Below are 19,769 nucleotides of genomic sequence, written 5' to 3'. Positions count from 1 at the left end.
CTCAGATTGATAGCAAGATGGTGGCAAAAGTTGTGAGCATTGTATCCAGTTTAGTGGAAGGAGGGGTATACATTGTTTGTGACTTTCCTAGAGGCAAAGCCTCTCCCCACACACCCTAGAAGAATCTTCTTGTGTCTCATTGGTCAGACTTGGGAGATAACCCAAGGCAGGACACAGCTGCCTTTGAAACAGAAACGGTAATGGTATACACTTAGGTTATTCTGTTGTGGTATCTCACTATCAGAGGCCATGATGCTTCACTGCTGGCCTCTTAACAGTGATCAACAGGAAGCCCATCTCCAGTCATTGTGAAATCTCCATTGGAATGGTAGGGGTAGGTGTGTTAAGGATAAAGGAAAGAAAATAGGTGAATGGACTTCAGGAAGGTTTCACTGCTTCTGACACGGGTCCTCTACTCTACTTCTCTTTACCCCCTCCGTAGGCTTTGGAGAACCTTTTGCTCTGAGTTGGATTGTTTTGCTCCTTGCCTAGAACTCAGTTTTTACAGATTTACTGTTTAGTTCCTAATCATGGTTTTCTTGCAAAATGTGGTTTTCTCTCTATAGTTACTTTCTTTGGGAGGGGTATGTGCTTTTTTTTTTTTTTTTTAAATCTTGGGCTAGGTGCACTGGGTTATGCCTGTAATTCCAGCTTGTAGGAGGCAGATCCAGAGGATCAAGGTAGTGAGACCTGGTCCCAGCCGGGAAACTGGCCGTGTTGGCACACACCTGTTTCACGCTACAAGGAGGTAGGAAGATTGCAGTCTTAACCTGCCACTGGCAGAAGTGACATCCTGCCTGGAAAATCATGGAAACTCAAAGGGGCTGGAGGTACGCCTTTAATGGTATAGGGTCTGCGTGGCAGCTGCGACCCTCTTGATTGCTAAAACAAGTTTTTATTGGAATTGGTGTAGCACTTCAGGCAGGAACAGAGAGTGAATGCACGATTTTAACCTGCAGTCTGTCAAGGGATGGCGCCCTGCCCCTCGGTCTGGCTTCCTCATGTTGTTGCTCTGAAGCTTACAGAAGTGGCAGGGCGTGTGTGGCTGGAAAGCTGCTTTCAGTGCGTCCTTGGCTGGGTGCTGCCAGGTGTGACTGGCCCCCACGCTCCCGCGCTTTCCTCAGTCTCAGCCTCCGGCTGTCGGGATTTCACACTGTGCTCCTCTCATCCCACCGCATTCTCTGGTCGGCTCCTTTCTGCCCCTGCCCTGTGAGGGCAGTATTGTTTTTATCTAAGTCCTCTCCGCAGGCTTCCTGAGAGGACTCATGAGAGTAGCACTGTGAGCACACAGCTAAACACTGATTTCACCTCTGCCTCCCAATGTCTGTCCCCTTCCTGAGGACCAGATTCTGAATGTCCACCGTCTTCCTACTGTGCAAGAGCCCCACAAAGACTTGAGACCAAGTACATCAAACAGTGAAAGTTGTCGTTGCTATCTTGTAACTCGGTTCTTCCCCTCTCTCCTATACACCTGTCAAGCTTCTGTTCTTCCTGCTCTCCCCCACTCTCCCCCGTCTCTTTCCCTTGCTGTCTGTCCTGCCTTCCTGAGGGCACCTGCCCCTTCTTACGAACGAGGTGATTGAAATGGCAGCTGCTGTGGAGGCCTGCAGAGGAGAGGGTGGGGGTGTCCTCCCCCCTCCGTGGGTTCGAGGGGCCAAGACGCCATTTCTTTCCTAAAGCCCAACTTAACCATGTCACTTCCCCCTTGGGAACCTCTTGGTTTCCAGTTACTTCTAGATGTGTTTCTCCACGTACGTCTACAGTTCAGAGTATTGAGGCAAACAGGCTACTTCATTCCTTAGCTGCCCAGCCCCCATCCTCCCAGTCACCCCGTATTTCTCACCTTCCCTCAGGTGCCTGTGAAGGCCCGGCCTTTCTCCACGTGCTGGTAACGCTGCTTGAAGTGCTCTCTCTCCTCAGTAATTCCCACTCCGATCTTTCATACCCACCTCAAGCTTTTGACTCCTCAGTTGGAGATTGGTTGCTTTGTACTCTGTCAACACTTGTTCAGACCCTTTTTGGATCCTGGTGTTCAGGGATCGTGTGCGCTTCTTTTCCTTTTTTTGTGTGTGCCTGGCACAGTTGGGCTTAGTTGAGTAGATATTTGGTGAATGACTGTTCTGTGAATTTTGGTCCCTATGATTTACTACTTATCCTTAAAAGAAACATTATGCTCACATATGAATAGGTCAGCCAGATCTATTCTACGCTTTTAGGTTTATCATATTTTGAATTGGTACTATGCAAACATGAATAAGGGACATTGTTTCCTAAATTCTCCCTGATTTTAGAAAAAGCTGTTTTTCTTTCAGTGTGTATTGTTAACCTCCCAGCAGATCCCATCCCAAGAGCCTTCCTCTCCTCTAGTGCCGTATGAGGAAAGAACCACTTGAGTTCTTTGAAAAGCTGTTTGGAATGGACTGATAACCCTATTCCTGTATAGAATTAGTTATGATTTGCCTTGATGAGTAATTAAGAATATATAAAAGACTGACATTCTTCTCACATGTATGATGTTGGGAATGAAAGGTATATTCAAAAGTAAACATTTGTGGCCAATTTTTTTGGCTCAGATTACTATGACATGGAATCCATGGTCCATGCAGACACAAGATCATTTATTCTGAAGAAGCCAAAGCTGTCTGAGGAAATAGTAGTGGCACCAAACCAAGAGTCGGGGATGAAGACTGCAGATACCCTTCGGGTACTTTCAGGACACCTTATGCAGACACGGTAGATGGTTTATTTTTCTTGTGTAGTTAATTTATGTGATTAGATAGCTCAGGCCAACGCTAGTTCTCCGAGTCCCCTCCTCCCTGCCCTGGCTTGTAGTATTTTTATTGGCTCATTAGCTAGGCCATGACTAGTTGGCTGATTATTTCTGTTGTTCAGAAATCCATTAAAATACAAATACAGATAAAAGCTCATTTGGTTTAGTAACTTGAGTAAACTAAAGCTTATGCACATTCATGAAATGGATTTTTGTGTGTGTGTGTGCCAGTCCCTGGGCTTGAAGTCTGGACCTGAGGTGCTGTCCCTGAACTTTTTGTGCTCAAGGATTGCATTCTACCACTTGAGCCATGGCTCCCTGTTTGACCTTTTTTTTTTTTTTTTTTTTTTTTTTTTTGGTGGTTTACTGGAGGTAAGAGTTTCACAGCAGAATTTTCTACTCAGGTTGGCTTCAAATCGTGATCCTCAGATCTCAGCCTCTTGAGTGGCTAGGATTACAGGTGTGAGCCTGGCTTCATGAAATGGAATTTTTAAAACCAGGTGACCAAAAGCAGGAAGTTTCCTTAAGAGAGTTAGTGAGTGGGGTTTGGGTGGTCCTTCCCAAAAGTGTTCAGTGCAGGAACACATATATGGATAAACACACAACTGTTAGCCAGTGTATTCTGCGTGCTCACACTAATGTTTTGTTTGACTTCCATGTTGATCCCATGGGGATCGAATGGACAGCAGTCATGGTGGAGGGAGGTTGTCCTCAGTAAGTATACCCTGGAGGGCCACTGGCTGTGGGGCCGCGGTGGCTGGCCTGTGGCATTGTGTGGTGCCAGGAGTCCACTAGCACTCGACTGCAAATCCTACCAAGTCCTTTTCACTGAACCAGATGCAAAGGAGGGAGTAATAGTTCTGCTGAAGAATACTTTAGAGGCTTAGCATTTTGTGTTTGTTTCCCTAATTCTATGGTATTTTTTGTCTGTCTGGCAGAGATCTTGTACAACCAGATAAACCTGCAAGTCCCAAGTTTATAGTGACGCTGGATGGTGTCCCCAGCCCCCCAGGATACATGTCAGATCAAGAGGAGGACATGTGCTTTGAAGGAGTGAAACCCGTAAACCCAGCTGCAGCCTCTCACAAGGGACTCAGAGGGCTCCTCCACCCACAGCAGTTGATGAGCAGGCAGCTTGAGGACCCAGGTGGTAGCTTTTCCAACGGTGTGTTGAGAGCACAGACTTGCCCTGTTCAGCGTGCTGGCATTGTGAAGGCAGACTGCCTGTCTCTCTACTTGACTATCGCTTTGAGGCCTTGCTTCTATTTATATTGAGTAATGTTCTTTTTTTCTTCTTCCACACAAAACCAGCAGGGAAATTTCAGACTTTTCTCCTGTATCCACTTCACAGGTGGGCTGTTACTCTAGTGCTAACATGGAGTTCAGCCATGGGATCAAAACTTCCTCTTAATTATGCTTGCTGAAGGATGAACCATCATTCTTGATGCCTTGGTTCCTTTATTTCCTTGAAGAACTGTCACTCTCCCCCCTGTACCAGCATCTGTGTCTCTCAGTGGTTAACTTGGGAGGAAGGTGGCTTTGAATTTTGATGCTTTTTCCACCTCAGTCAGATTTTGAATCTGTGGGGAGCTACTTCCTGTAGAAGTATAGGAAAGACCCTAAGTTGACATTAATATTGAAGGGGAATATTTAGAACCTTGTGCACTGATTGTGAGGCTTCTTGGCAGAAGTGTGGGTGTCCAGGGAAACCCCAACCTTCCCATTCCTGGAAGTGTTTTGGAAAGCCTCTTCAAAACCAGGGGAGGTTAATTACTTTTTTCATTTCATAAAGCTTAAAAATGAGCAGATTCAGAGAAAACAGATTTTGAAATCCCTCTGAGTAATCATCTTGGTAGGGTTATGGAAATGTTCTGAATACTGAGTTAAGTCACTGAAAATATCTAGACTTTGGGGGGGATGTGGAGCTAAGAAATTACAGCTACCAGGGCTGGGAAGGTGGCTCAGTGGTAGAGCGCTTGCCTTGCATGCTTGAGGCCCTGGGTTCGATTCCTCAGCACCACATAAGCAAAAGAAAAAAGCCGGAAGTGGCGCTGTGGCTCAAGTGGTAGAGTGCTAGCCTTGAGCTGAAGATCTGAGGGACAGCGCCCAGGCCCAGAGTTCAGGCCCATGACTGGACCCCCCCCCCAAAAAAAAAAAAAAAAAAGAAAAGAAATTACAGCTATCTGTCAGTGCTTTTCCCTGTAAATCAGTGACCCTGTCTAGTATTAGTTTTTGGAGGAACTTGGAAATCTGACCCTATCAACAGGAAATACAATTAAAACAGCAGAGCAGTAATAGGCCTTGCAGATTTCTTTTTTTTTTTCTTTTTTGGAGGTACTAGAGTTGACGTCAGGGCCTTGTACTTGTTAGGTAATCAATACTACCTGAGCCTTTTTTGCCTTCATTATTTTATTGTCAAGGTGGCATACAGAGGGGTTGTAGCTACATAAGGTAATGAGTACATTTCTTGATGGACGTTTATTGCCCCTTCCCTCATTTTTCTCCCATTCCTCCCCCCCTGTATCTCTCCCCCCCCCCCCAAGGTGTAAAGTTCATTGCCTTTTTTTTTTTTTTTTTTTTTGGTCAGTTGTGGAGCTTGAACTCTTAAGCTTGGGCACTATCCCTCAGCTCTTCAGCTCAAGACGAGCACTCTACTGCTTGAGCCACAGCCCCACTTCTGTTTTTCTAGTGGTTTATTGGAGACAAAGAATCTCATGGACTTTCCTGCCCGGGCTGGCTTTGAACCATGATCCTCAGGTCTCAGCCTCCTAAGTAGCTAGGATTATAGGCGTGAGCCACCGGGGCCGGCTGCCTTTGTTATTTTTTAAGTAGGGTTTTACATTTGTTTGGTTCTTCTTGGACCAGAATCTTCCATTTTACACTTCCTATGTAACTCTGATGACAAGTAATGCCACCACACCATGCAGATTTTATTGGCTGAAATGAGGTCTCGAGGACTTGGTGCCAGAGCTGACCTTGAGCCAGACTGACTTTGAACCTCAATCCTCCGGATTGCTGCCTCACTAGTAGTTAGGAATACAAGTGAACCATGAGTGCCTGCTGGCAGTGCAGATTTCTTGACCCCCCTTCTCTTATGTTTTGTTTAAAGTTAAGGAAATTAAGGTGTTTTTGCTACTCTTGCCTTTTGTTTTGATGGCTTAATACTTGGGTCTGTTATGACTCAAGTTGGTGTCTATGTCGCGCTGTGTTGGTGTGTGTGTAATGTTATGTCACAGTTCTTGTGTAGGTTGCGTAGTGCTGTGGTCCTTGTGGGGACTGCGGGATGAGCATGAGCCGCCTCTTCCTGTCTTTTGTGCTGTTTCGCTCCTGAGGCATTGCTGCAGCTCGCAGCCTCTGCCCCTGCCTCTTCCACAGCACACAGGGAGCTGCTGTTGGTTTGCTTTGGAGTTGGCATTTTGGAGATGCTTCAGCATGTTACTAACAGCGATATCTATCTTAAGTCACCCCCACTGGCCATTATTGTATGGAAGTAAACATCTGATGAAGTAAAGTATTAGGACACTAACAGGTGTGAGCTTGAACTTGTATCGATGGCTTATCATTCCCATTGCAAGGAGAGTTGTTTCTTATATTTAGTTAAGGGTGTGTGTGTGTGTTGCGGGGTGGTCCTGGGGCACTAGTCCACTCAGGGTCCACACACTGTCCCTGAGTTTTTGTTCAAGGCTGGCACTTTATCACTTGAGCCACAGCTCCCACTTCTAGGTTTTTGGTGGTGAACTGAAAATAATAGTTTCACAGACTTACTTTCCTGCCTCAGTTAGCTTTGAACCATGAGTCTTAGTTCTTAGCATCCTGAGTAGTGCCATAAGCTCTGGTGTTTTTAGAGAAAAATTATGTGTCATGCATAGTCTTAATAGTTACCTGATGATGTTCATTTTGGGGCCTTCTGACAGGATTTGTGTGTCACGATGTGTAGGGAGGACAGAAGTTGTGTTACTAGAATAGTGGGTTAGATTATGATCTGGTTTGTGTTCTTCCATTTAATCATCTTCTGAAGTATAAGAAGATCTAGCCTTGTACTGAGGGAGAAGCTTAAGTTGAAAGATGTTAAACATCCTTTCCTGAAGTGTCCAAGCAGCTAAGGTGAAGAAGAGCCAGATTACTCTGCCTTACCCTTGTGCAGGAGGATTTAAAGAACATGGCTGAAGTGATGCTTTTCTCCACATGTAATACACTCACTCATTACCCACAATGCATAACACCTCTGATGCCATTTTTTTTAATAACTAGGGTGTCTCAGCTATAGTTTTGTTTTATTCAGTGTTTTAAAGTTAAAGTCAAAATATATTTGTGGTTTTTTAAATACTAAAACAGAAGATGTGGCAGTACTGACCCCACTTTGCTGTCATAGTTGCCAGTGGAATTGGATCTGTGTGGTGAGTGCCAGCCCTGCTTGACCTCTGCGGCAGCAGCATTTAAGCAACCATGTCTTCCTCTTTTGACACCATTGTATGTTTAGCACTGGACTTGTGTGAGAATTCGTTCTTTTCTTCCTAAGTGTTTTCAGTTTCCTTTAACTTTACTGGCTCCCTTTTGCCATCCTTCCTTTTACTTTCATGTTCTGAAATGATAGGTTTAGAATTCTTGGTGAAAACCTAGGCCAAAGGTGCAGAATCACTTGATTCTGCACCAGATTATATTTTTGTAGGTTGTAAGGGTGTTTGGGGGAGGAATTTATTAAAGGGTCTGTACTGAATTGATCATAATAAGATGTTTTGAATCTTTTCCACATCATAGCTGAGATGAGTGAACTGAGTATGGCACAGAAGCCAGAAAAGCTGTTGGAACGCTGCAAGTATTGGCCAGCTTGTAAAAATGGGGACGAGTGCGTGTACCATCACCCTGTCGCGCCTTGCAAGTGAGTAGTAGCACGTTGGTGCTTGTTCACTTCCCTCCCTCCCTCCCTTCCTTCTTTTTGTCATTCATGGGGCTTGAACTCTGAACCTAGGCGCTGTCCCTGAGCACCTAGCTCAAGGCTAGCTACTCTACCACTTGAGCTACAGCGCCACTTCTGGTTTTCTGGTGGTTAATTGGAGATAAAAGTCTCACGGACTTTCCTGTCCAGGCTGTCTTTAAACCGTAATCCTCAGATCTCAGCCCCCTGAGTAGCTAGGATTATAGGTGTGAGCCACCAGCACCTGGTGCAACTTCATTTCTGTATTGAAGAACTTGTAGTTTCTTTAGGTAAGTTTGAGTTGGTGTGTATGTGCATGAATAGGAGGTTTCATTATTATTCATATCATGTGATACTGTGGAATGTCTAGTGTCTTGGGGACTGGGTACATACATTAAAGGAGCTAGATGTAAATGTACCACTTAGTGACATTTTGTTCACCTATCAAGTTTTTCTGAGGGGCATTGGAGAAAGTTACCAGTAATAAAAAAGTATCCTAGACTTAGGTTAAAGTTTTCCTGCTGAATGTAATGAGCTTTGTGAGGATTGCAAGTTAAGGTTATCTCAGGTAAAAGAAAGACCCTCTCTCAGCAAGCTGTGTGTAATGACACACACCTGTCATCTCAGCTACTTGGAAGTCCGAGAGAGAGGAGAATCATGGTCTAACGCTAGCCTGGGGGAAAAACAGGACTTCTCCCCGAAGAACTCAAAGCAGAAGGACTGGGACATGGCTCAAGTGGTAACATGCTTGGTTAGCAAGGATGTCCTTCATGCCGGGTCAGTGCTCTTTCATTGAGCTACATACTTAGCCCATTACTTCTCCACTGGCGCTTTATCGTTCTACCCATGCTTTCAGAACCTCGGCATTTTTCAAAATCATTTGTAGTGAAGTTATAAGAAGCCCCTCTATAGAACACTGATAATGCATTGACAATATTACATATGAATAATATGCTTTTTTGTTTTTAGAGCCTTCCCCAATTGTAAATTTGCTGAAAAATGTTTGTTTGTCCATCCCAATTGTAAATACGATGCTAAGTGCACTAAGCCTGACTGCCCCTTCACACACCTGAGCAGGAGGGCGCCCGTGCTGCCCCCAAAGCCAGGTGAGTGGCCGCCTACTACAGCGGGGGGCGAGGGCAAAATGACTGGAAAAGAAAGCCAGCGCAAAAAGGAGCAGCTGTAATTTGACAAAGATCAAGTCTACCCGGTGTATAAGCTGAGTATTTTGTTTTTAAGTCATGAATGCATAAAATTTACTATTCTTAGTGGTTATCACCTTAAAAAATACACTAGACTGCATTAAATTGTATTTTGCCAATAGCTTTAATCAGTGTTCTAATTCTGATTTTTGTTTGTAGTTACAACACCATCACCATCCTCTAGTGGTCAGCTCTGCCGTTACTTTCCAGCTTGTAAGAAAATGGAGTGTCCTTTCTATCATCCAAAAGTAAGAACTTTCATTTTCCAAAAAATTGCTTCAGTGGTATGTCTTGCTCTAAAGTAGATGAGAAATCGGCTGTCTAGCCCTTTTGTTTTCCTTCTCAGTTCCACTTTTTTTTTTCTTTTTTTTTGTTGGTCCTGGGGCCTGAACTCTGGGTCTAGGTGCTGTCCCTCAGCTCTTCAGCTCAAGGCTAGTGATCTACCACTTGAGCGACAGCACCACTTCTGGCTTTTTCTGCTTATGTGGTGCTGAGGAATCAAACCCAGGGCCTCATGCATGCAGGGCAGGCACTCTATACCACTGAGCCACCTTCCCAGCCCTCAGTTTCACTTTCTTAAGGATCTTTCTTATCAGCTGGGTGCTGGTAGCTCAAGCCTGTAATCCCAGCTACTCAGGAGACTGAGATCTGAGGATTGCAGTTCAAAGTGAGCCCAGGCAGGAAAGTCCCTGAGACTCCAATAAACCACCAGAAAATGGAAGTGGTGCTATATAATAGTCCCTAAGTAGAAAAGCTGCCTGGGCTGGCTTTGAACCGTGAGCCACCGGCACTCGGCTTCACGGTAGTAGCTTAACCTCAAGGAATGAGTTCTACTTGACTCATTATCCGTGTTCATCTGAGCATTTGTGTATGTGTGTGTATATGTCATGCATGCACACCAGTTATCCTGGACTTTAAACACAAAGCCTGGGCACTGTCAAGTCTTGAGTGTTTTTGCTCAAGGCTAGCACTCTACCACTTGAGCCACAATTCTACTTTTGACTTTTTGCTGATTAGTTGTAGATAAAGAGTCTCCCAGACATTCTTACCTGTGTTGGCTTTGACTTACAATGCTCAGATCTTGCCAACTGATTAGTTAGGATTATAGGCCTGAGCCACTAGCACCTGGGGGGGGTGGGGGTGGAGGTGTTGTTTTTTTACCTCTTGCTAGACCAGAATTGAGATGAAGAAATCCAGTATCATACAAATTGTACCAGTTTTGCTTGTGTGTGAACCATCAATTGATGTATCTAGATCCAGCCAGTGAGCTGCACTCTGTTTAAATAGCAGCCTGAAGGCAGTTTTACCAGCTGTACTTGGGCAAAAAGAAACTCTGTGAGGAGTGAGGGATATTAGACAGACTGCAGGGATGATTGCTACACTGATCAGAAGAAGCTTGCAGTGATACTAAAGTAATACTAAAGAATCACCTATGATTTTTGGCCTTTGTTCCGTGTTCCCAGAGAAAGTTCTTACTTTTCAAGGCCTTAATAGTATTAAAATGGAGGTTTCTTTGTTGGCTAATTAGGGTGGCTCAAGTACTGTCATATCCAGTTATTGTAGGTTCATTTGTGTTAATCTTGCAAATGTGGCTGAAAAATCTATTGTTTGTTCAGCACTGTAGATTTAACACTCAGTGCACAAGACCGGACTGCACATTTTATCATCCCACCATTGCTGTACCACCAAGACATGCCTTGAAGTGGATTCGACCACAAACTAGGTACTTTAAATGGCTGTTCCTCATTTCATGTCTTTTGCAACTACAGAATATAACTTCTTAAATGCATAAACACACAAATCGGGGGGATATTGTACTCTCGTTTTGATTCTTCCCCTCCTGCATGCTGTTAAATTAGTCTAGTGTCCTTCAGTTAAAAGGATTTACTAATACTTATTTTCCAAGTGATTGCCCCTCCCCATTTGTTTACTAGTTTGGGAGTATGAATGGCTCATTTTCTCTAGGCTTGCACGCTCATGCCTGGAGCTCTACCACTTGAGCCACATCCAATGCCAGCATTTTCCTAGTTACTTAGAGACTGACTTTTCTGCCTAGACTGGTTTCCTGAATAGCTAGGATTACAGGTGTAAGCCATCAGTGCCAAGCTGATTACTTTTAATCTGTATCTCCTTAGATCAGATTTCTTAGATCAGGTTTCTTTACCTTCTGACCATACACTGAAAGCATTCTAAGTCATCAGGAGTATGTGTGATGTATGTTTATGCCACCGCTTACAAACTTCAAACCAGTTTTCTGAGAAGAAATTAGTGACTAAGAATTTTAAGTTTCAATATATTTTAGTGTGTTTTGTATGAATTTCATTATCTGCCTTATATACAAAATAATTTCTTCTTTTGTTTATTCAGCGAATGACACCCAGTCTTAGCTGGCAGAAGATCGTGCAGTTTGATGAAAGACTATTGAACTTGTCAAATCTTTGAAGCTTGGAATATATTGCTATCATAATACGAAGTTTATTGCCTATTTGAAGTGTCTAATTTTTCAAGTTTGTAAGTTGATTAAGTGATTTTAACATTGGGGTTTTTGTTGTTGCTATTTTATTTTTACAGTGAAAAGGCAGTTTGGGAACAGCTCTACTGCTATTAAACAGCATTTGCAGTGACATATCTTTGACAGCACTGCAGTTGGAGCAGAACTGTCAGGAGGCCAGTGTCCTGAAAGTTTGAATTAGTGCTTCCCCAAAGAGCATGTGTTTGTAATGAGGGGCCAGAGGTACTGTGAGGCAGCTTAAAGTAGCCGTTCAAATCTGCTTTTAATTGTTAAATGAACACACTTAGAAAAGCATGATAATAACAGCCACGTGGTCACTACTTTGGTAGTATGATTCCCTTGCCTTCTGTGAATGATGTGGCATGTAGGGTGAAAACAAGTACAAAAGATATAAACAGCTCCTTAAAATGATTTAATTTACTGTTAACATACTTTTAAAATAAATTTTTTTTGGGACTACATTATCACAAAATGATAGGAAAGTTTTTACAAGTATATACATAAAGTACCAGAAAACAGACTTTAAACTCACAAGATTATATACATATATATATTCCCACATTCTGAAAAATAACATACTCAGAAATAAGTCTACCGAAAATATACTTAGTTATTACCGAAGATAATTTTTGAAATGTAAAAACTAGATTTAAGTAGTATATTTTAAATGACAGAACTATATAATTATAGAGCGCTCAGATGGGTAAATACAGAATTCAACAAAACTTGGCCTACTATATTGATGATGGAGTTTTTGTGTGTTTGGTTTTTATAATTGTTAAGGCAAGAAGTGTCATGTTTGAAAATTAATTAACATGGAAAACTGATTTCAAAGACTCAATGTATATATAGTACTTTTCAAAATTAAAAGCTTTATGAAGTGGTTAGTAAGGGTTGAATTACTAGAAAAGGAATTATAGACTCTCAAATATTTTCAGGACCAAATTACACTGTAAAAATTTTAAAAGTTAACTGATTAGCAGAGCACATAGTCATATGCACAAAAGATGGATAATAAACACTGTGAAAGTTCATGTTTAAGATTGTAAGCCAGCCTTCTGCTGTTGGAATCATTATTCTTTCCCTTGGAAATAAAAGAATCCACTTGAACTTGGTTGTACCATCCCCAAAGTAAACACTCAAGACCAAAGACCAAAAGGTAACAAACACACAGGGCCTGCCCTAAAGCTGCTGTGTTTAGGCATAAGTGAAATGACAGTTCTACTTCATTCTGAGTGTATGTTTAAGGCATGTTTTCATTGTAGTGTTAAGATGTGTTGCATCTTTGCATAAGAACTTTGTTTTAAAATGTTTCTATTTCTGAAAATACAGTTTTTTATTTATAAATGATTCATAGTGATGTTCTCATAATTCCACACAAAATGGGGAACAAGGGCTTATGTTCAGTTTTTCTTATAAGGAAGCCTCATTCTACAATCTGATTGTACTTTACCATTTCATAGATTTTTATCTTTCATTTGCTGTGGGTTTGTGAAAAGCTAAAGTTGGCCCTAAAACATTTCTTGGCTTTTTCTAAATTCAACCATCATAAAAAGAAAGAGGACAGGTTGGGTGTGGCTGCTGATTGTGAAATGAGAGTGTGCGGTGTGTTTTGGCATGCATTTCTAAATACATACAACTATGAAATGAATTGGGGGCTGGTTATATATAGCTCAAGTGGTGGAGAGCTTGCCCAGCTAACTGGAGGCTCTGGGTTCATTAGCCAGCCCTGGATTCAATGAGGATGAAGTGGACACACAATAGTCAGACTCAACTGTAAAATGACCACTAGTATCAGATTAGAAATTCAGGAACTTAGTGAAGAAAAAAAATTCTCTAGGTTAAGAAAAGCAGGGCAGATTTTACATGGCTTGTGGCCTTTTTTCATCTTCCTATAGTTGATGGCTAGTAATAGGTGTTCACATAAGGTGACTTTACAGTCAACAGGGACCTTCAGTCATGAAACTGACCACAGCAGTGGTTAAGTCTGGTTTGATGTTGGCTGCTTTGAAGGGCAAAAATGCAATGTAAGTAGCTTTATGTTTATAGTTTAGTTGCTTAAGGTTTTACCTACAGTAGAACTGACATTTCTCTGTAGCCAAAAGCTGGCTAACTTGATCCCGAGAGAGAATTTATAACTTACAGGAGGCTCAGATTTGGAGTAGTAATTCTCTTTTTTTATAGAAGAGTTTTAACTTCTGTCTACTACATGGTAAAACAGGTTGAACAGAAATACATTCTTTTTTTTTTCTAAAATTTGACCTAATGTAGGAGAATCCTTTCATGCGCATGATAATAAGTCTAGTTTCTAGCCTCCATCAGTATTCAAATGAGGCCATTCAGCTTTAAAGTGACCAGGGTAAGTCACCGCGGAGATTTCTATAATGTAGTAAATTCATCATTTTGCTTTGTATTTTCAGAGTGTGACCATAGAAAATGAAATCTTCATGTGTCTCGTACAGCAAAAAGATTCTAAATGCCTGAGGGAGGGGAACCTATTAGGCTACAAATATAACTAATACAGTAAAATAAAAATTGATAGGACAGGAGAGCAACTTCAACTTCTTCATACTTAAAAAAATATATATTTCTGAAAACAGCAGTTCATGTAATCTTTAATCTTCAGGAAACTACAGGTGGACTAAAAAGAGCAATGTCCTAGATGGTATTGATCTTTGGCAGCATTTAAAGTGAAAGCAATCTCCCTCACCCCCCCATGGACCCGATTCATTCTATTTTGGAAACTAGTCTGTGGGGTGGCATATTTGCACCTAAACAAATTTTACAATAGAAAAAAGAATATAAAATTTTGTACCAAGAGTTAAATTGTATAATGTGCAAACTTAACTTTTGTTTACATGATAAATGTTTACATATTAGACCACACTTAAGTATGCAGTATCCATAAATATATTGCTGAGAACTTAACAAAACTGTACACCACTGAAAATGTGTGTTCATCATACTATTCCATTAATGAGGCTATAAGTATGCTTTCATATTTTATAAAGATGGCTTCTGATTCATTGCTCAAAAGTGAAAATATAACAAGTATATATTACTAATTTTGGATCTGTTTCTGAATTCAAATAGCAAGAAGTGTCCTTTATAAAGATTTCACTGGGCGCCAGTGGCTCACACCTATAATCCTAGCTACTCAGAGGCTGAGATCTGAGGATCATGGTTCAAAGCCAGCCTGGGCAGGAAAGTCAATGAGACTCTTTATCTCCAATTTAACTACCAAAAAACTGGAAGTGGCGCTGTAGCTCAAGTGGTAGAGCGCTCGCCTTGAGCTGAAGAGCCGAGGGACAGCGCCCAGGCCCAGAGTTCAGGCCCCATGACCAACACCAAAAAAGGATTTCATTAGTTTGTAAAGAACATTTTCCTTAGGGAAAATGTTTGTCTTAAAAACAGTGATCAATCCTTGCGGTGGAGAACCTTTTCTTCTACTAAGAGCCTGGGCCCCCTGCTTGCTAGGCAGGCTGTCTCCCGCTTCCGTTGCAGCTCTTGCCCACCATCTGAGCATCATGACATTACAGAGCCATCCTGAACGGCGAGTGCAGGCGAGAGCCGCACGCAGTGCACCCACCCCCAGTGGTTCTGTGGGCCTTGTGTGGCTGACATCGAGGTCCCCGGAACCTTATCTTGCAAACCACACCTGCAAGATACTAATGGTTTTTCTTAAAAGAAATTCAAGAATAGAAGATTTCATGGGGCAAGAAACCTTGAAAACAAAGTGCTAAAGAGAAACAGAAAAGATGAAAAATGTCCAAATTGAGTTGTAAAGCTTTTTCTTTTGAGATGTGGTCTCTATGTAAGCCTACACTGATCTCAAGCTTACAATCCTCCTGCCTCAGTCTCCTGAGTGCCAAGATTAGAGGCATGCACCAACACAGGAGTGCTTCATCCTGGCTGGTATGTCACAGCTGTACACAATCAAAGAGGTCTCTCACCATGATATCCAGTCCTTCCTTGAAAGACTTATGTGGCAGTGCATGGATTGTGGATAGGAACATAAACGTTTTCTACTGTTGTGATGATTCTGGGCAGTCCTCCTTGTTACAATCTTCAGTTAGCACCACGACCATGAAGAGTTTGGATTTGGTTTTTTTTTTTTTTTTTCTTCTGTAATTCTGGTTTCTCAAAATGGTTAATTTGTATAGTCCTCTCAACATCCGTATCTTTCAGTGAGGCATATGCATACATTTCCAGACAAATAAACTGCATTAGAAAAAAAATATTGCAGGAAATTCATTACATTTCTGCATTTGTCAGAACAGTTGAATGTCTTCAGTTGAGTTTTCAAATCACACATGTGTGCCAGGCATGGTGGCATCTATCTGCAATGCTAGCGTGCTAGCATTTGGGAGGCTGAGCAAGATCCACAAGTTTGAGGCTACAAAGTGAGCCCTTTCTTTAAAAAAAGCCTGCTGTAAAAGTGTTTGCCTAATAGGTGCAAGGCTCTGGATTTGATCCCCAGCATTGAAGAGTGAAGTGTAACACTTCATTAACTCATGAGGAAGCTTAGGGCTCTACAGTCTTTAATTATACTACCTCCAAGTAGTGCTGAGGTCATTAGCCAGAGCTTAGAGAAACTGTTGTACTAAATTTCTTAACTAGTAAACAAAGCATTCTGCTCTTGGGCTGTGAAAGTTACTGACCTGCAGTCATCACCTCCAGCACTAACAACATGGCGGTCACCACTGGTAAATCGAATATTTGTCACATGGGATGAATGACCAAAGAACCTTTTGTGCTTTGCCTAAAACAACAATGATATACTTCAGGACATTGGATGCACACAAAAGTCAAGCTGTCAGAGCTATGGAGAAAGGGAGTTTGGACCACAGCCAATGATTAAAATGCTTTTCAGGGTTAATACATCTGCATATAACACAAAAACCAGGTCAGGTGGGCAGTCCGATGTTCCAGTCCTAGGAAAATACGTTCTAAGGAAAAGCATTTGAAATTTGGATAATTACAGGTTTGGTAAAAGGATAAAGCTTATCAGCTTTATTCAAGCATTATTACTTGGAGTGAGGAATATGTTTCTAATAGCTTTTATTTTCATGGTGTAGATTTTGGAAGCAAACATTTTAAACCAGGACAAAACATGCTGTTAAGTTTGAGGGGGAAATATTAATGAATGGTCAACTTAAGTTAGAAGTAAAGTGATAAATACAAGCTTACAAATTTTTCTGGACATGGGAAGTCAAATAACTTAACCATGCCGAAGTCGTCTCCTGTGACAAGGCTGATTCCGGAATGAGACACACACGCACAGTTGACATCGGCTTTCTCAGCGTGTCTGGACCAGATTCCCATAACTTCATCTCCTAGAATACTGGAAGGAAAGAGAAAACCCACCCCACTGAACACTGACATCTTTGCCATTCTACAGAGTAATTTGCCAAATCTCAATCTTACTTAAAATAGAGCAAGTGAATGAGGTCATATTGGAGGCCTGAGTTTTATTTTTATCTGGGTATTAACTCCCATGTATTATTAAGTAGAATTTTCTAATTTAAGGATTTAAGGGGTTAAATAATCCTTTAAAAATTGAGCTTATTCCTTTTTTTTTTTTTTTTTGTGAGTCATGGAGCTTGAACTCTGGGCCTGGGTGGTGTCCCTCAGCTCTTCAGCTCAAGGTGAGCACTCTACCACTTTGAGCCACAGTGCCACTTTCGGCTTTTTGTTGGTTAAATGGAGATAAGTGTCTCATGGACTTTCTTGCCTGGGCTGGCTTTGACCCGTGATCCTCAAATCTCAGCCTCCTGAGTAGCTAGGATTACAGGTGTGAGCCACTGGCACCTGGCTAGATTATTCCTATTTCTCTAAAGACTACAGAAGGACTGGAGGTTTGACTCAAGTGGTAGAGCACCTTCCTAGTTAGCATGAGGCCCTAAGTTCAAATTCTACAGTGCTACCTCTCCCAAAAGTCTCCTCCCAGGATTTGATGGCACTTCTCACTAAGATGGATATAAAGGGCTGACCTGTCCTGCAGAGCAAATTTAAAGGCAAATTTAATTTCTAACATTCACAACATCTTTCTGGTGTTTTTATAGCCTGTTCTTAAGTATTTAGAAAAATACTACTGTATATAACTTGGATTCTTTTATGAGGATACCTTTATGGTAAGCACAGAGACTGATAAAACCCGATAAAATCATTAGAGTCCCAGAATGAACATAATGGCAGAATTCAAGATACAGTAACAAAAAAGTGCTATTCCCTAGTGGAATTTCCCAATTATTCTGACCTGAAAAGCTGCTGCTGCTGCCTGAGTGTGTGTTTACCTGGTCCATGTAGCCCAAGTGATTCTGTCAATGGCAGCGTGATCCAGGAGATGTTTTCCTGAAGGCACTTCATAGACATGTCGTTTATAGCAGCCACTAGAGACCTTTTACCGCATAAAAACAGGACAAGAATTCCATTAGCAAAATCCACAAGGGGTTTCTGAAATACTAGAAAATGCAGTTTGGTTTACATGTCTAATGTGAAGAAAGCAGTATCAATATAAAAACAAACCGGGGTGCTGGTGGCTCACGCCTGTAATTCTAGCTACTCAGGAGGCTGAGATCTGAGGATCACGGTTCAAAGCCTGGACAAGAAAAGCCTTTAAGACTTATCTCCAGTTAACCACCAGAAAACTGGAAGTGGTGCTTTGGCTCAAAGTGGTTGAGTGGTTGCCTTGAGCTGAAGAGCTCAGGGACAGCATCACAGTAAATCAGATCTCAGGCAGTACGTGAGGGCTCCAGGTAATGAGATTTGTATTTGGAACTGATGCTGTAGTCACACCAAGAGTGTGTGGAAGAGTTCTCGGTTAAAAATGTTAATTTACTTCACTATGGTGAGGTAGTGAATACATGTGCAACATCCCTTCCTTAAATGTACACCAAATTTTTTTAAATTGTATTACAGGATTCATATAAAAAGAACAGTAAATGCACAAGCTAAAACACACGGAACTTGGGGCAGCAAATATATTCACTGAGTTTCTCTTGTAACCTGGTGCAGTGCTCTACCTGGAGAAATCTGCTATCTGCAGAAAAGTCCATCTGAATGACAAAGCTTGGAATGTCTTTGCAGTAGCCAACTCTGTTCAGGGTGGGACCCAGTGTGAGGTCATAGAAATCCACTGAGTTATCACTGGAACCCACTGCCAGGTACTGGGAATCTGGACTAAATCTGAATACACAACAAGAAATAAAGAGGCCATTAGACCACATGCAATAGTTTAAAACCTGACATCAGTGACTTTTCCTATTACATAGTCTTTGAAAACAATGTGTGCCATGGATTCCAATTTATTTGGAAAACTGATCATGTATACAGAGTACATGTGTACATGAAATAGTTTTGCATTTTACCTCAATTTTAAATATCTTCCAATTCCTTTAAAAAAAAAATAGGACTGGGAATGTGCCTTTGTGGTAGAGTGCTTGCCTAGCATGCACAGTGCCCTGGGTTCAATTCCTCAGCAACACATAAACAGAAGCCAGAAGTGGCACTGTTGCTCAAATGGTAGAGTGCTAGCCTTGAGCAAAAAGAGCTGAGAGACAGCTCAGGCCCCGAGTTCAAGCCCCAGGACTGGTAAACAACAACAAAACCCAGTAACATTCCGGAAATAATAACATACTTAAAACTAAGATGGGTAAACGAATGAAACCTGTCTTATTAGTAAAAGAGCAATCCTAGTCACCTCAAATTACTAGAGCCCAGAAGTTACCCAAAGCCTGGAAGAGCTTGTGCTGGTGAGATGGGATTTGCCCACCAGTCTTGAGAAGCAGTATGGACAAAGCCAGTCTGGATGAAAGTATGACCAGGAGTCCTTAGGGACATGGAGCGCTTCTGAGGAAGTTTCCCTCACCAAAGGAGTTTACAGCCCTTTTCACAGACCTGGATCCACCTGATCATGGAGAAGTCCTGGTGGCTGGGTGCTACTGTTAAAGTACACCTAAATACTGTGGAGCAAATTTAAGCCTCAAGACCGGTTTAAGTTAATTCTGATTTGGGGACTCCAGAGAATATATGATCATAGAGACTCAGAACATAGACCTGGAAGCCTCACAGAGGCGAGGTTTTTTCCAACTTCTGGAGGGCTGTGGTAGGGGGTGCTGCTGGCAGCGCATTTAAGGGGAATCCAGAGTGCCCCATACCAAGCACCCAAGTCAAGGAGAGATCAGTGTACAAACAGCCACAGGTTAGTATGTAATTTCTGTTTTTTTGTTGTTGTTGGTCGTGGGGCCTGAACTCTTCAGCTCAAGGCTAGCACTCTACCAGTTGAGCCACAGTGCCCCTTCTGGCTTTTTCTGATTATGTAGTGCTGAGGAATCAAACCCAGAGCCTCATGCATGCAAGGCAAGCACT

At 42.0% G+C, this 19,769-nt stretch overlaps 2 protein-coding genes across 6 annotated transcripts in view; one reads left to right on the top strand and one right to left on the bottom strand.

Moving 5' to 3' along the window:
- The window catches only part of Zc3h14 (zinc finger CCCH-type containing 14), a 44,240-nt gene extending 31,491 nt beyond the window's left edge, over positions 1-12,749 (top strand). For 2 of the 5 annotated variants that reach the window (XM_070028331.1, XM_070028314.1), the window contains 7 exons: positions 2,574-2,733; positions 3,709-3,935; positions 7,529-7,649; positions 8,655-8,791; positions 9,047-9,135; positions 10,504-10,610; positions 11,255-12,749. In XM_070028331.1, coding sequence (XP_069884432.1) covers positions 2,574-2,733; positions 3,709-3,935; positions 7,529-7,649; positions 8,655-8,791; positions 9,047-9,135; positions 10,504-10,610; positions 11,255-11,261 — 848 coding nt within the window. In that variant the 3' untranslated portion in view covers positions 11,262-12,749. The remainder of the gene's footprint in view (positions 1-2,573; positions 2,734-3,708; positions 3,936-7,528; positions 7,650-8,654; positions 8,792-9,046; positions 9,136-10,503; positions 10,611-11,254) is intronic. The other 3 variants (XM_070028339.1, XM_070028348.1, XM_070028323.1) reach the window with 2 other exon arrangements.
- Positions 12,750-12,813: 64 nt separating this feature from the next.
- Positions 12,814-19,769, bottom strand: part of Eml5 (EMAP like 5) — a 119,582-nt gene continuing 112,626 nt past the window's right edge. Inside the window, exons 38-42 of the mRNA XM_070028290.1 lie at positions 18,425-18,587; positions 17,696-17,799; positions 16,590-16,743; positions 16,061-16,161; positions 12,814-15,620 (exon numbers count right to left, since the gene is read on the bottom strand). Coding sequence (XP_069884391.1) covers positions 15,584-15,620; positions 16,061-16,161; positions 16,590-16,743; positions 17,696-17,799; positions 18,425-18,587 — 559 coding nt within the window. The 3' untranslated portion in view covers positions 12,814-15,583. The remainder of the gene's footprint in view (positions 15,621-16,060; positions 16,162-16,589; positions 16,744-17,695; positions 17,800-18,424; positions 18,588-19,769) is intronic.

The sequence above is a fragment of the Dipodomys merriami genome, unplaced genomic scaffold (assembly GCF_024711535.1).
Source record: "Dipodomys merriami isolate MVZ:Mamm:240054 unplaced genomic scaffold, mDipMer1.0.p SCAF_1, whole genome shotgun sequence".
Classification (NCBI taxonomy): domain Eukaryota; kingdom Metazoa; phylum Chordata; class Mammalia; order Rodentia; family Heteromyidae; genus Dipodomys; species Dipodomys merriami.
The sequence above is the reverse complement of the archived record's forward strand: the minus strand, read 5'-3'. Positions and strand labels throughout refer to the sequence as shown.